At 38.2% G+C, this 15314-nt stretch overlaps 1 protein-coding gene across 1 annotated transcript in view; it reads right to left on the reverse strand.

Moving 5' to 3' along the window:
- LOC311172832 (protein unc-13 homolog B-like) overlaps window positions 1–15314 on the reverse strand; it is a gene marked incomplete at its 5' end in the record, with an annotated part of 105156 nt that overhangs the window by 44793 nt on the left and 45049 nt on the right. The window contains 2 exons of the mRNA XM_084236359.1: window positions 4426–4483; window positions 14760–14833. Of these exons, the coding sequence (XP_084092485.1) occupies window positions 4426–4483; window positions 14760–14833 (132 nt within the window). The remainder of the gene's footprint in view (window positions 1–4425; window positions 4484–14759; window positions 14834–15314) is intronic.

The raw sequence follows: 15314 nt of genomic DNA on the forward strand, positions 1-15314 counted from the left end.
GCATGAGCTGTGTATGTGTGTTTGTTATTCTAGCTCTAACCATTCAAAGAGCCTAGAAGCAATAGCACTTCAATAGCAATGAGTGTATCTACTCGCAAGATCTTGATTTCTAAATGCCATTCCCCTGTAAAAGGAACCATTGGAGATGACTTATTCTGGGACTGAGCAGGGAAAGGATAAAATGAGCTTGGAACACTTTGTTCCATGAAAGAAAGGAAGTGATCACAAAAATGATGGGGTCTTATCAAAAGGACACAGGATCTTGCTTAAAGAGACTCCCCATAGGCTAAATTTGGGTCAATTTGAGCATCAAAGAGAATGACAGAATAATATATTGAGGGCCTCCCACCATGGTGCAGTGGTTGAGCGCTGGGCTGCGAGGTTGCAAGCAGCCTCTGCAGTGCTGGTTTGATCCCAGGCAGCCGGGTGAGGGTCCCACATGGCGCGCAGACCTCTCCTGCTGTGCCCACTGCTCCCCTCAGCAGTGTATTTCAGTCAGTCTGCCTGTTCTGCTCCCCACTCTGGCTCTGGTGAATTCTCTCACCCTCCCGTGCTTCTGACTGTACCCAGTGCTTGTATAAATAAATAAAATCTTAAAAAAAAGCGAAAATAAATTAAAAAAAAAAAGAATAATACATTGAGTTAAAAAATAAAAAGGGGGCCTCCCAGTGGTGCAAGGAGTTAAGTCTCAGCACTATGAAATTATTGGAAGCCACTGCAGCACAAGTTTGATCCCTGACCAGGGAGCTAACCCACATGGCACAGCAGCCCTCTCCTGTCTCGCCCACTGCTCCCCTCAGCAGTGCATTTCAGTCAATCTGCCTGTTCTGCTCCCCACTCTGTCTCTGGTGAATCTTCTCACAGCCCCTCCACCCCAAACCTCTGGCCTACACCTCAGGTCTTATATGCATAAATAAAGAAATCTTAAAAAAAAGAATTCATAAGTTGATAGTGGTAACAAAGAGGAGAATAGGAGCGGAGGTAGTTTTTCTTTAATTAAAATTGACAGCTACTCTATGCAAAAGGAATGACAGAATTAGAAACTCACCACTTTGCAACCATTAACAAAATAATCAATTTGGGCAATAAATGATAATAAATTCTAAATTAATGGATGGAAGGGTAGGAGAAATAGGACATACACAGTTTCAAAGTATTACACCCTCCCCACCACCACACACGCATACACACAAGTGCATACCCACACCCACACCCACACACTCCTCTTACTCTGGTCAGTATCTTTCTCGCTTTGTTCCCTTGCATTTTTTTTCCCTTTCATTCAAGTCAAAGAAGGCTTTTCTTATTCGGAAATATGGGGTTAAGATGAACCTCTGTTTCCTCTCCTAATAATTATCTAAAACATTTTGCACCTTCCTCTAAAATCCTAGGTTTTGGAAACCAAAGCCACCTAATTGCTTTAACTAGCAACAACATGGGGGAGAAAGAAATCACATAGACATACTATAATCATTACCCTTCAACATACCAACATACCATGGTTACCAAAGGAGACTAAAACATCCTAAGGTACAAGTGAATGCAGAATAGTATTACTGTTAATAACTGTATATTAAATTCACCAGCAGAAAGCGCTGACTCAAAATATAACATTAGGAAGAACATAGTTCACCCTAACACTTTAAACGCATCTATCACTTTTAAGAGTAAATTCAAGGCCTCCCTGGTGGCGCAGGCAGTTGAGCATAGCGCTGTGAAGCTGTCCGCAGCCTCTGCAGTGAGGGTTCAATCCCGGCCGGCAGTGGAGATACCCACATGGCGCAGCAGACCTCTCCTGTATCGCCCGTTGCTCCCCTCAGCAGTGTATTTCAGTCAGTCTGCCTGTTCTGTTCCCAGCTCTGTCTCTGATGAATCCTCTCACCCTCCCACACATCTGGACTGTACCCCAGTTCTTGCATGCATGAGTAAATAAATCTTAAAAAAAAAACAATTAAAAAAAGAGTAAATTCAAATAACTAGAACCAGAGAAATCTCCATATCAAAGTTTAGAGTGAGAGTTTTACATACTACTCTAATTTAAAGTTTCATGAAAATTTCCTTCATTATTCAAATCACAATTTTAAATAAATGCATAATATTTGAGCTTATGACTAATGTATAACTTACTGTGGTTTAACTAAGTCATTTTCAAATCTTGCTATTTAAATAGTTTTACAAGCCATCTTTGTACAAATATCTTTGTCTGCTTCTTGATTAAACAGGGTAAATTTCCAGAAATATGACTACTGAATCAAAGACTATGGATATTTTAAAGGATCTTGGTACATATTGCCAAACCTGTTCTAATATATACACCCATCTGTACTGGACATTATAATTAAAATAAAGCATTTCTCTAATTGGAGAAAAATACCAGTGTCATAAATGAGCAAAAAGGGAATTTTGAGGGGAGAGTGGTGGTGAAAAGGGGTTAAAGGAAATTAAAAAATCAGGGTAACCAAATAAAATGTGTGATTCTTAATTAGATCATACAGTAGGAGGAAATGGCTATCAAAATAGTTGAGGGAAAAACTAGGGAATTCTTAATGTGGATGGTATATTACATATTATTGTATCAATGTTAAATCTCTTGATAATGGTATTTTAGTTATGTAGCCTGTCTTAGCCTTTAGGAATGCTGATATGTCATGAAGTCTGACTCAGAAAATACAGTGTGTATTTTTGTATATATGTATCTAGTAATAGAGATAGCCATATGAGAGGTGGGGAGGAAGGAGCGCAAATCTGGTAAAATGTTAATTATTGAATCAAGCAAAGGGTAAACAGGTGCTCACTGCACTATTCTTTCAATTTTTTTGTAAGTTTAAAATTTATCAAAATAAAAAGATATGTGGAAGTTGTCAAAAGATAGGAATAGACTGTTCATAGAAAAATAGGTTAGTCAGTAAGTCTATGAAAAATGTATAATAATAAACTTGTTGATTATTTATGGCCTTTCATTTCTTCCTGCCCACTTGGCATTTGCTCTTTAATCACTTTAACTACATTTCCTCAAATAAGTCCAGAAAGGAATAGGAAATGAAATCCAATCACTCTATTTTACTTCTCAAAAAGGTATAAAAGATTGAAAAGCACAAAGTTAGCTCATTATAATGAATACTAAAAAGACCTACAGACTTTAATTCACAATCTGGTCTTCAATTCAGATTCTGGTGCCCTATAATCTTAAAAGTTTGATAAAAAAAATTAGTAATAAACCATATGGACAACAGGTGGTGTTTTTTAAAAAATTTTTTAAAAGTCAACCTCTACTATTGATCTTACTTTTGTCAGGAAAGTAGATTGTAGAATGGAAGGCCACCAACTGCTTTACAAACCATGAATGACTGGAGGAATTACCCCTCATAAACATGAAGAAAGTATACACAGCCAGGCAAGGAATGAGAGAAGGAATTAGTTGTCTGTTTGAAAATTCCCTTCATCACTTACTATCTATGTGATTTGTAGAAAATTACTCAATCTCTTTATACCTCAGTTTCCTCATCTGAAAAACGAAGACCACAATAAAAAAATCTATGTCTTAATGTTTCCGTGAAGATTTAATAAGTACACTTTAGCCCTAACAGCTACATCTGGCATACTGTAAGACCTCAAGATAGATCAGTTGCTATGGTTCTTACTACTACTAGTATTACCACAATAACTATTACTATCATCACTTTCATCCTGCAGTTGGTAAGAAACACAACACACACAGACATACCATAGGGTCGAAAAAATGAAAGCCCAGACTCCATATTAATCCTTTACTGTCTTCTCAATCTACAGAGAAACTGAGAAGATGGTATCCAACAATATGTAGCTCATTTCAAGATGGAACCTGTGTGATCTAGATTCTCTCCCTCAGTTAATCATTTTTCAAGTTTTATTGAGCCTCAGTATGCATCAGATATTGAGTCAAATGCTAGGAATACAAAATGGAAAATTCCCATGCTTTTAAAAATTTTCTATTCTTGTCAAAGAAACAAACATAGCTTATAATATTTGATAGGCTATATGCACAGAGTAGTATGAAAGCACTGAAGAGAGAAACCAAAGGTGAACTTGGGAAAAGGAAGAAACAGTAGAAAGATCTCCCAGAGGTAATGACATTGAAGCTGAGCTTTAAAGAATAGTAATAGGTTAATTGGAGACAAAAAGGAAAAATCATATGTCCAGGGTAAAAGCTAGCAAATGGAGAGAAAAGATGGGCACCTTGCCCTCTACAGTCACACAAAACCTAAAGACCTTTTCCAGAGTTAATGTGCCAACAGTTACTGGGAATATGAGCCTGAATAGCTATGCTTCTGGAATATCTTCTTTTTATACAAAGTACACCTCCACCCTCCCCAACTCAAAATAAGCCACAATTTAGAAAACATAGCTGTAGTTAAGAGAAGATGCAGAGACAAGTTTCTCACTTACAACACTGGGCGGCAGCAGTGGGCAATGGTTTCCTCTGGCTTTCTTCTTGAATAGAATACTAGAAACAGAAAGGAGAAAAAAACATATATAATAAGAGGCATAAGTAGAGAAGAAAAAGTCACAGCAACCTGTAAGAAAAGGCTTAGCATTTGACTGGAGTCACATTTTTTTACTGAACAGAACAGACCATCCTGTATGATTACCCTCTATGATCCTGAAATACAGGTAAGACTATCAAATATGGGACTGGCCCAATTCAACAGTTAGCGCTAAAGCAGGATATCAGAGAGGCTGTTTTGACCGAAGGCTCCTGGACACCCTTCCAGTTCAGTCATAAAGCTGTAGAAGGCTTAGTCTTACCATCTTTGAGGTGCCTTAGAGGACAGAATACACAGAGGACTGAATTTGGATTATATATGGGATAATGTATAAATTTCCCGATGTTGGGTAGTGAAATTGAAAACCTCTTTGAGATTAAATTTTCTGCTCTTTAAAAAAAGGAAAAGTGCTTCTTCCACACAAGGTCATGTGGGAAGAGAAATTGCTTATTTAAACATGTATTACAACATGCAGTATCTACCAGAGTTCCTTTCCCACTTTATACTCTAACCTCTCAAATCTAACCCACCATCATTGCCACCAAAAAACAAACACAGAGTACTGAAGTCATTTTAAAAATGTCTATAAAAGAAAACAGAACTAAGTGCAAGTCTTGAGGATGAGCAGGATTTAGAAAGGCAAAACAAAAAGAGAAAGGCATTTAAACAAAATAGCAGAGGAACATACAGTCTAGAAGACAGAATAATTTGGTTCAAAGCCCATGGAAAGATATAAGTTGGCCTAGCAACTTACAAATACAAGATTTGTTGTTCTCTTCCTGACTGTGCCACTTATTAATAAGCTATGTGATCCTAGGCAAATGAGAGCTTTTATGAAACTGCCAATGAAGAAGTCATTCATTCAACAGATATTTCATGAATATGCAGTATGTACAAGCCTTGTTCCAGGCTCTGGAGGAATGGAAATTGTAAATCATGGTAAGGAGTTTGGATTTTATTCTAGGGTACTGGGAAGTCATTTAGAGTTTTTTTTTTTTCTTTTCACATATAAATGTTAGTGCTTTGTATTTAAGGTATTTCTTTTTTATTAATTTTTTTTACATCATTGTTAATTTTTAAACAATATTTACTTGCCCCCACTCCCTCAGGTATAGTCACCATACAGTTTCCTTCACCAATGCACCTGTGCACCATTACCACAATCCCCTGTGCTCTTCCCTCCCTCCCTTTGATTCCTCTCCCTCCTCCTCCCTGCAGGATGTCTCTGATTTATAATTGTCCATTTTTGCTTTGTTGTGTTTTGTACTGTTATTATTTTTTTTACACTGATGTCTTAATTTGGTTCCCCTATATTCCTGCTATAAGTGAAACTATCCAATATTTTTCTTTTTCCTTCTGGCTTATTTCACTGAGCATAATTCCTTCTAGTTCCATCCACGTTGCTGCAAATGGCATGAGTTTATCTTTTTTGATTGCTGAATAATATTCCATTGTGCATATATACCACATCTTCTTGATCCAGATCCAGTCATCTATTTTTGGGCATTTGGGTTGTTTCCAGGTTTTACCTATTGTAAATAGTGCTGCAGAAAACATAGGTGTACAGGAGTTCTTTTGAATCATTGTTTTTGTGCCCTTTGGGTAGATCCCTAGTAGTGGAATTGTCGGGTAATATGGTAGCTCCATTGTTAGTAGACTGAGGAACCTCCAGACAGCTTTCCATAGTGGTTGGACCAGTCTGCACTCCCACCAGCAATGTAGGAGAGTTCCTTTTCACCACATCCTCACCAACATTTGTTGTTGCTTGTTTTTTTTGATATGTGCCATTCTTAATGGTGTAAGGTGGTATCTCAATGTGGTTTTAGTTTGCATTTCCCTGATTATAAGGGATGTTGAACATTTTTTCATATGCCTGTTGGCCATTTGCATTTCCTCTTTGGAAAAATGTCTTTTAAGTTCTTCTGCCCATTTCTTGACTGGATTGTTTATTTTGTTTTTGTTGAGTCGTGTGAGTTCTTTATATATCTTTGTGATCAGTCCCTTATCAGTTGACTGGTGTGCAAAGATTTTTTCCCAGTCAGTGGGGTGTCTCTCTGTTTTGGTTAATGTCTCCTTTGCTGCACAGAAGCTTTTCAGTTTGATGTAATCCCAGGTGTTTATCTTTTCCTTTACTTTCTTTGCTCTGGGTGATAAGTCTTTAAATATGTAATTGCGATGTATGTCTTATAGTGTTTTACCTGTATTTTAATCAACCAGTTCAGTAAAGTAGCAGAATACAAAATCAACACACAAAAATCAGTATCCTTCCTATACACAATCATCCTAAGAAGAAGAAATCAAGAAAACCATCTTTTTTATAATTGAAACAAAAAAAATCAAATACGTGGGAATAAACCTAACAAAAGAAGTGAAAGACCTATACAAAGAAAATTATAAAACATGTTAAAAGAAATAAAAGAAGACACAAAGAAATGGAAGACATCTCCTGCTCATGGATTGGAAGAATTAATATTATTAAAATGGCCATCCTACCAAAAGCAATATACAGATTCAGCGCTATTCCAATAAAAATCTCAATGACATTCTTCAAAGAAATAGAACAAATACTGATGAAATTCATATGGAACCACAAAAAACCATGAATAGCCAAAGCCCTACTGATGAAAACAAAGAAAAAAAGAGGTATCACACTTCCTAACTTCAAGTTATATTACAAAGCCATAATAATTAAAACAGTTTGGTATTGGAACAAAAACAGACACACAGACCAATGGAACAGAACAGAGAGCCCAGAAATAAAACCACATTTATATGGACAACTGATCTTTGACAAAGGAGCAAAGACTATGCAATGGAACACAGACAGTTTGTTCAATAAATGGTGCTGGGAAAACTGGACCACCACATGCAAAAAAATGAAACTAGACCACTCCCTCTCACCGTGCACAAAAATCAACCCAAAATGGATACGAGAACTAGACATAAGACCTGAAATCATTTAGCATTTAAATGTAAGAGGAACATAACTTAATTAGACATCAAAAAATTGCTCTAGCTGTTATATGAGATGAACTATAAGGAATAAGAGGGTAACTAGACTCATGTTACAATAATTCAACAAAAGTTGATTTGGCTTATATAGGACTGTTAAATATGTAAAGTACCTTACAAGCAATAAGCTGATACAAATATCAGAGGTAGATAATGCTATTTCTATTTCCAATAGAGGCTCATCAGAAGTCAAGCACAATTTAAACAATGTAACAGTATTAACAAAAATGCCAATGATAAAAAAAACATTTAGGGACCTCCCTGGTGGCGCAGGCAGTTGAGCGCAGCGCTGTGAGGCTGTCCGCAGCCTCTGCAGCGCCAGTTCAATCCCTGCCGGCCTCGGAGCAACCCACATGGTGAGCAAACCTTTCCTGTCTCGCCCGCTGCTCCCCTCAGCAGTGTATTTCATCAGTCTGCCTGTTCTATTCCCAGCTCTGTCTCTGGTGAATCCTCTCACCCTCCCCCTCCCGCACATCTGGCCTATACTCCAGTTCTTGTAAATAAATCTTTAAAAAAAAAAAAAAAAGTATTGCCTATTTCTTAAAAAAAAAAAAATTAGAACTTCTTGAATATGAAGCAACCCACTCCAAAGTAACAAAGGGATTTTGTTATACATAATAACCATTGTAATTATTGATGACTTATGTAGACAATACACAGGCATAACAGCGAAGAAATCCTGGGTCTCCTTGGTGGCGCAAGGGGTAAAGCGCAGCACTATGAGGTTGTCCACAGCCTCTGCAGCACAAGTTCGATCCCCACATGGTGCAGCAGACCTCGCCTGTCTTGCCCACTGCTCCCCTCAGCAGTGTATTTCAGTCAGTCTGCCTGTTCTGTTCCCCACTCTGTCTCTGGTGAATCCTCTCACCCCCTGCATCTCTGGCCTATACCCCAGTTCTTGTATGCATAAATAAATAAATTAAAAAAAAAAAAGTGAAGAAATCCTAAAACTTTAGGTTTTAGGCTTACGAGATGATAGTAGGTATTTTAAGAAGTCATATTTGATGAATCTCTTCTAGGCCCAAAGCTAAAAGCTAAAGTCCAAGTATAGCCTAAATAGTACTATTAAGAGAGCTAAAGGAAAAATCTGTAACATCTATGTATTTAAAAAAAATAGAAAGTGTCTAAGGGAAATTACAGGTAAATCTCACTTATGAAATTATAAATCTTACTTATCAATAAATCCTAAATAGATTTTCAAGTCAATACCATATTTATATGATATATCCATCATAAACATTTCTATGTGAATATGTAAGCATGTGTGTGCATGAGTATGTATGTTGGCATACAAATGGTCATATATCATGACTTTGTAGGCTTCAAATGCAAAGATAGTTCAATATATGAAAATCTATTCATGTAATTCACTACAATAAGCAGACTGGGGCCTCCCCGGTGGCACAGTGGTTGAGTGCTGGCTGCGAAGCTGCCCACAGCCTCTGCAGCGCTGGTTCAATCCCCGGCCAACTGCGAGGGTCCCACATGGCGCGCAGACTTCTCCTGCTGCACCGGCTGCTCCCCTCAGCAGTGTACTTCATCAACCTGCCTTTTCTGTTCCCCACTCTGGCTCTGGTAAATTCTCTCACCCTCCCGCACTTCTGACTGTACCCAGTACTTGTATAAATAAATAAATAAATCTTTAGAAAAAACAAATAAGCAGACTAAAGGAGAAAAACTATGTGATTTCATAGATGCATAAAGTGCCTTCATAAAGTCCCTTAGTTTTCATGACTAAAGCTGGAAGAAAATAAAATTTTCTTAACATGATAAAGGGTGCCTATCAAAATACATAGTAAATACCGTATCTTACAACTTGGGAATAATTTCCCTCAAAGTCAGGAAAAACTCCCTACTTTGCTCCAACTACTAAAAACTATACTGGATGCTTTACACAATTAATTTTTCTTAAAACAAGCAGAGTAGAGGCAGAGGAGAAGGTGGTGGACAGACAGGCTCCTGAAGTCATCGCTCCCTTCAGGGACACTGAGGGTAAGCACCCAGAGTGGGCAGCCTTATCTAGAACAGAGCTGAGAAGTGAGAACCAATGTCTCAGCAAGGAGAGAGCCAGAAACCAGCAGAAAGGGAAGGGAAGATTGAGAACAGTAAGTTAGGAAAAGTGCCAGTTCACTAGGAGGGTTATTGGCACTTTCCCAGCAATCCCTCAAGTTTTCCACTAGCCTGGGAAGAAGAAAGTGTAAGAACGTGTAATTCATTATGAAATCATAGCCTGTTCAACAGTTCAACAAAAGGTACCCAGATGACCAGACACTAGGTTCAGCAACAGACAGATATGGTAAACCCCTGTGTGGTCTCTGAGCTCTCCGGAGTGTCTGTACCCTGGCGAGCCAAGGAAAACACAACCTCCAGCCTACACTTTCAGGGAGCCCTCAGGAGACCACAGTGAACTTTGTCTACTTAGTGGCTTGTTCAGGGCTGCCATGGGGCATGGTATACAGACTTTTCAGCAGGAAGCTTCTAAACTGCTGGCTTAGCAGAATTAGGGGGGAATGCCCGCCACTCCCTCTCTTGTCTGTGTGCAACCTCTGGCCTGTGCTCACAAAGAAGCTGCAAGCATAGGCACCTGTCTAGCACCATTTTAAAGGAAAATTCAACACTAACAATTACATCATACACGTAGACTTTTTCTGTTTTTTTATTTATTTATACAAGCTCTTGGGTACAGGCCAGAGGCACGGGAGAATTCACCAGAGAGAATTCACCAGAGACAGAGCAGGGAACAGAACAGGCAGACTGACTGAAATACACTGCTGAGGGGAGCAGCGAGCCAGACAGGAGACGTCTGCCAGGCCATGTGGGATTCTCCCTGGCGGGCCGGGAATCGAACCAGTGCTACTGAGGCTGAGGACAGCTTCACAGGGCTGCGCTCAACCCGCTGTACCACTGGGGAGGCCCCCCCACACACACAGACTTTTCAGCAGGGGGTTAGACATACAGATGGTCAACAGCCACATGAAAAACTGCTCGTCATCACTTATCACTCATAATCAGGGAAATGCAAACCAAAACCATAATGAGACAACATCATACACCCTTGAGCATGGCCCACATCAAAAAGACCAAAACAAGTGTTGGTGAGGATGTGGGGGCGGAAGGAACCTTTGCATGCTGTTGATAGGAATGTAGACTAATTCAGCCTCTTTGGAAATTAGCATGAAGGGTCCTCAAAATATTAAAAATAGAGCTACCATATGACCCACCAATTCTACTCCTAGGTATCTACCTCAATAAATTTGGAAAAAAGGGCCTCCTTGATGGCGCAAGGGGTTAAGACACAACCTATGAAGCTACTGGCAGCCACTGTAGCACGAGTTTGATGCCCAGCCAGGGAGCTACCCACACAGCGCAGCAGACCTCTCCTGACTCGCAGCTACTCCCCTCAGCAGTGTATTTCAGTCAATCTGCCTGTTCTGTTCCCCACTCTGTCTCTGGTGAATCCTCTCACCAACCCCCCCCCCGACACCTCTGGCCTGTACCCCAGTTCTTGTATGCATCAATAAGTAAATCTTAAAAAAAAAATTTTTGGAAAAAATAAAACAAGCAAAGTCTAAGAAAATTTCAAGCCCGAGAAGCCTAAGAACACATGACAACTAAATTTAACACACTTCTGGATGAAATCCTGAAACAGAAAAAAAGGCATAAGGTAAAAACGAAAACTAAGAAAATCTGGAAAACTATGGACTTCTACTTTTTCGTTGATAAAGTAATGAAATTATTATAATAAAAAACATTAACCTCAAAGTTAGTAAGACATCAATATTGGTTCATTACTTGTAACGAATGTACCTTACACTTAATAAATATTAAATATAATTTAGTAATGTTAAAAGCCAATTTAACATTATTTATGTACCATATATTTAAGGTGTTAATAACAGGAGAAACTATCAGGAGACAGGAAAGCAGTTATATATCAATAGAAACTCCCTGCTATCTACTATCTCCTCAATATTTCTGCAAAACCATAGCTACTCTAAAAGTAGTCTGTTAATAAAAATATATGTATAAAAAATTCAAACACTTAAAAAAACATAAGGATGGAAAGAGATTAAAAAAACTATCATTCAAAGATGCAAAACTAGGTTACATGGAAATATCTAAGAATCTCTAAATTAGAACTATTGAGAGTTTCTGCATAAGATCAAAGTTTAAAAATGAGCAGCAAAGCACTGCCTTATGACAGCCATGACCTATTGGAAAATGTAATTTTTATATATACCATTCATAAGAGTTGGAAATAAATCTAAGAAGAGTATAAAACCTGCATGAGAAAGTAGTTTTCCCCCAGACAACACTTTTCATGTTCTAATACTATATTTGTTGTGTTTTCTGCTTATTGTCTATCTTTTTTTTAAAGATTTATTTATGCATACAAGAACTGGGGTACAGTCCAGAGATGCGGGGGGTGAGAGGATCAACCAGAGACAGAGTGGGGAACAGAACAGGCAGGCTGTCTGAAATACACGGCTGAGTGGAATGGCAGGAGAGTCAGGAGAGGTCTGCTGCATCATGTGGGTTTCTCCCTGGCCGGCTGGGGATCGAACTCGTGCTACAGAGGCTGCAGATTGCTTCACAGTGTGGTGCCTAACCCCTTCCTTGCACCACCAGAGAGGCCCTGCTTATTGTCTATCTCTTCTCTGAACCATGAGGACAGGGATCTTCACCTAAGTGTACCAAGCACCTACAACAGTGCTTAGTAAATTATCTGGTAAGTTCACTGTGTTAACAGCATTGTTAAATTTTTTAAGTATTACCTGTTAAATATGTACACTGATGTACTTATGGGTAAGACAAGACAGTATCTGGGATTGATTTTAAATTACTCCCCCCAAAAGAAAGAAAATAATTGTATGTATATATTTTGCATGTTCAAAAATTTTGATAATAAAAAAATGTGAAGCAGCAGTCACAATAACATTTCACTTCATACTCACTAGGAAAGCTATAATCAAAAAGATAACAAGAAATGGCAAGGATGTGGGGAAATTGGAAGTTTTATACATTGCTGGTAAGAATGTAAAATGGCACAGCCACTTTGGAAAAGAGTCTGGCTGTTTCTCAAACCACTAAATAGAGCTACCATCTGATCCAGCAGTTCTAGTCCCAGGAATGTGTCTGAGAAAACTGAAAATATAGGTCCAAACAAAAATTTATACATGTATGTTCATACACCATTATTTAGAAGAGCTGAAAAATGAAAACAACCCAACTATCCATCCATTGATGGATAAATAAAATGTAATATAACCATACAATGGATTATTATTCATCAATAAAAAAAATGAAGTACTGATACATATTATCACATGAGAAAAAACTCTGAAACTATTACGTTAAATGAAAGAAAATAGTTATAAAGGACCATGGATTCTATAATTTCATTTACATAAAATGTAGTAAGCAAATGTGTGGGGATAAAAAGTAGTTTAGTGGTTGCCTAGGGCTGAAGAGATTCGAGTGTGATGGCTAAGTTGCAGGGTTTTGGGGTTTTTTTAAAGATTTAATTATTCATGCATACAAGAACCAGGATACTGGCCAGATGCGCGAGAGGGTGTGAGGACTCACCAGAGACAGAGCGGGGAACAGAACAGGCAGACTGACAAAATACACTGCTGAGGGGAGCAGAGGGCGAGACAGGAGAGGTCTGCTGCGCCATGTGGGACCCTCGCCAGCCGGCTGGCATCGAATTGATGCTGCAGAGGCTGCGGACAGCTTCACAGCGCTGAGCTCAACTGCCTGCACCACCAAGGGATGCCCAGTTGCAGGGCTTTTTTAATGGGATATTGAAAATGTTCTAAAATTAACTGTGGTCATGGATGTATAATTGTGAAAATATTAAAAATCGCTAAACTGTACATTTTAAATGTGTGAACAGTATGGTAAATGAACTATATTTCAATAAAGTTGTTCCTAAAAAGTGGGGGATGAAAGAAATAAACTTAGCTCCATATCCTAGAATAGAAAGCAAAAATCTCATAGCAAAGAACCACAATTTTAGGACTTACACAGATAGCTCAGAGTTTTAAAAAGTTACATTTGGTTTTTATTGTTTTAATCCCTTCATCTGATTCTGCATAGTAATACCCAGTAAAGCTAATAAAATGAAAAGTACAATATGTTTCTTTACTTAGAAAACAGGAGTTTGAAAGACTATATATTACTCTGTATCCAGGCTTCAGGAAAACAAAAAACACAAAGTAGATGCAAGGAAAAAGTAGGTTTTGGGCAGTTATCAAGAAAAGAAAGATTGGAGCTTTCAACAAAGAAAAGTTAGTGTACTATCTTGGGCATGAGAAGAATTATGCAGTGTAGTAACAGAAAACCTGCTAAAGATTCAGATAATGGAAAACCCTAACAAGTGTACACTGTTCTTGCCCAATATTCAATTTCTTCATTTTTGATTTAACTCATTGTGAGCAGAATTGTGTCCCTCAAAAAAATATGTTGAAGTCCCCAGTACCTGTGAAATGTGACCTTACTTGGAAATAAGGGCTGTACAGAGGTTTCTATAGAGTTAACCCAACAACTGGTGTCCTTAAAAGGTGAATGAAAATTTAGACACAAACACACAAAGAGAATACACTGTGAAGACACACACACAAAGGCATGTGTTAACAGAGGCAGAGATAAGAATGCCTTGTCTGCAAGGCCAAGAATGGCACGGACTGCTGGGAATCATCAGTAGCAGAAGAGAGGCATGGGACAGTTTCTTCCTCAGAGCCTCCAGAAAGAACTGACCCTGCCAGTTCTGACGTTGATTTCAGAATTCATTCTAGTGTCCAGCACTGAGAGAATAAATCCCTGTTGTGCTAAGTCACCTCTTCTATGGTACTTTGCTAGGCAGCCTTAGGAAACTAATCTACTAATGAAACTAGGCTTTTCGTTTTCCTGGATGCTGATTAAGTGACAAATCCAATAGCTCTATCTCATTACCCATAACATTTGACAGTATTGAGAATTTCTTCAACATAACTCTTTTCTTTGTTTTATGAACCTTTTTTCTGATCCATCCTCCCTCCCTTTCTCTACTTAAGAAAAATGGGATTAAGAGCCTTCCTATGAATTTCAGAAAATCTTTCAGATGCTCATTTTCTTTAATGTACTTTAAGTTCTGTCATTCTTCACCATGCTCCAGGTTTCCTTCCATGACAAACTATTAAGAGATTCCCTGTCTTTCTATGTTACAAATAAGACAGTTCCTACCTCATTGTCAGTTTCCAAGGCATTGATTTGCTCCAATTTGTAGGTCCAGTATCTGGCTTCCTCCTCTGGTATATCTACCATAAAAAAGAAACCACATTATAGGGGTAATAATTTAACTATGGGTCAGTAATACTTTTTCAATCAAATGATCAAAGTTAGAAGGATAGTATTGATTTTACTGGTGGCTTGGTTCTTGCCATGAACAATATCTTGAATCTTCACAAAAACCAAAATAAGGTACTATTATTCCCCAATTGGATTGGAAGATTGAATATTAAGATTAGCAACACAACCCAAAATGCTCTACAGATTCAATATAATCCCTACCAAAATTTCAGTGACATTTTTTGCAGGAACAGAAAACCCCATCCTAAAATTCATATAGAATCCTCAAAGGACCCCCAATACCCAAACTCAAATAGGTAATATATGCATATGATACAAAAGTAAGTCTTTTAACACAAATTTCCTTCTCTAGTAGCAAATGACTTTTTTTTTTTTTGGTAAAATAGTTTTACAGGAAGAAGTCTATCTATAGATAACTCACTGTAAATA

This window comes from Talpa europaea, assembly GCF_964194135.1.
Source record: "Talpa europaea genome assembly, chromosome: 7".
Lineage (NCBI taxonomy): Eukaryota > Metazoa > Chordata > Mammalia > Eulipotyphla > Talpidae > Talpa > Talpa europaea.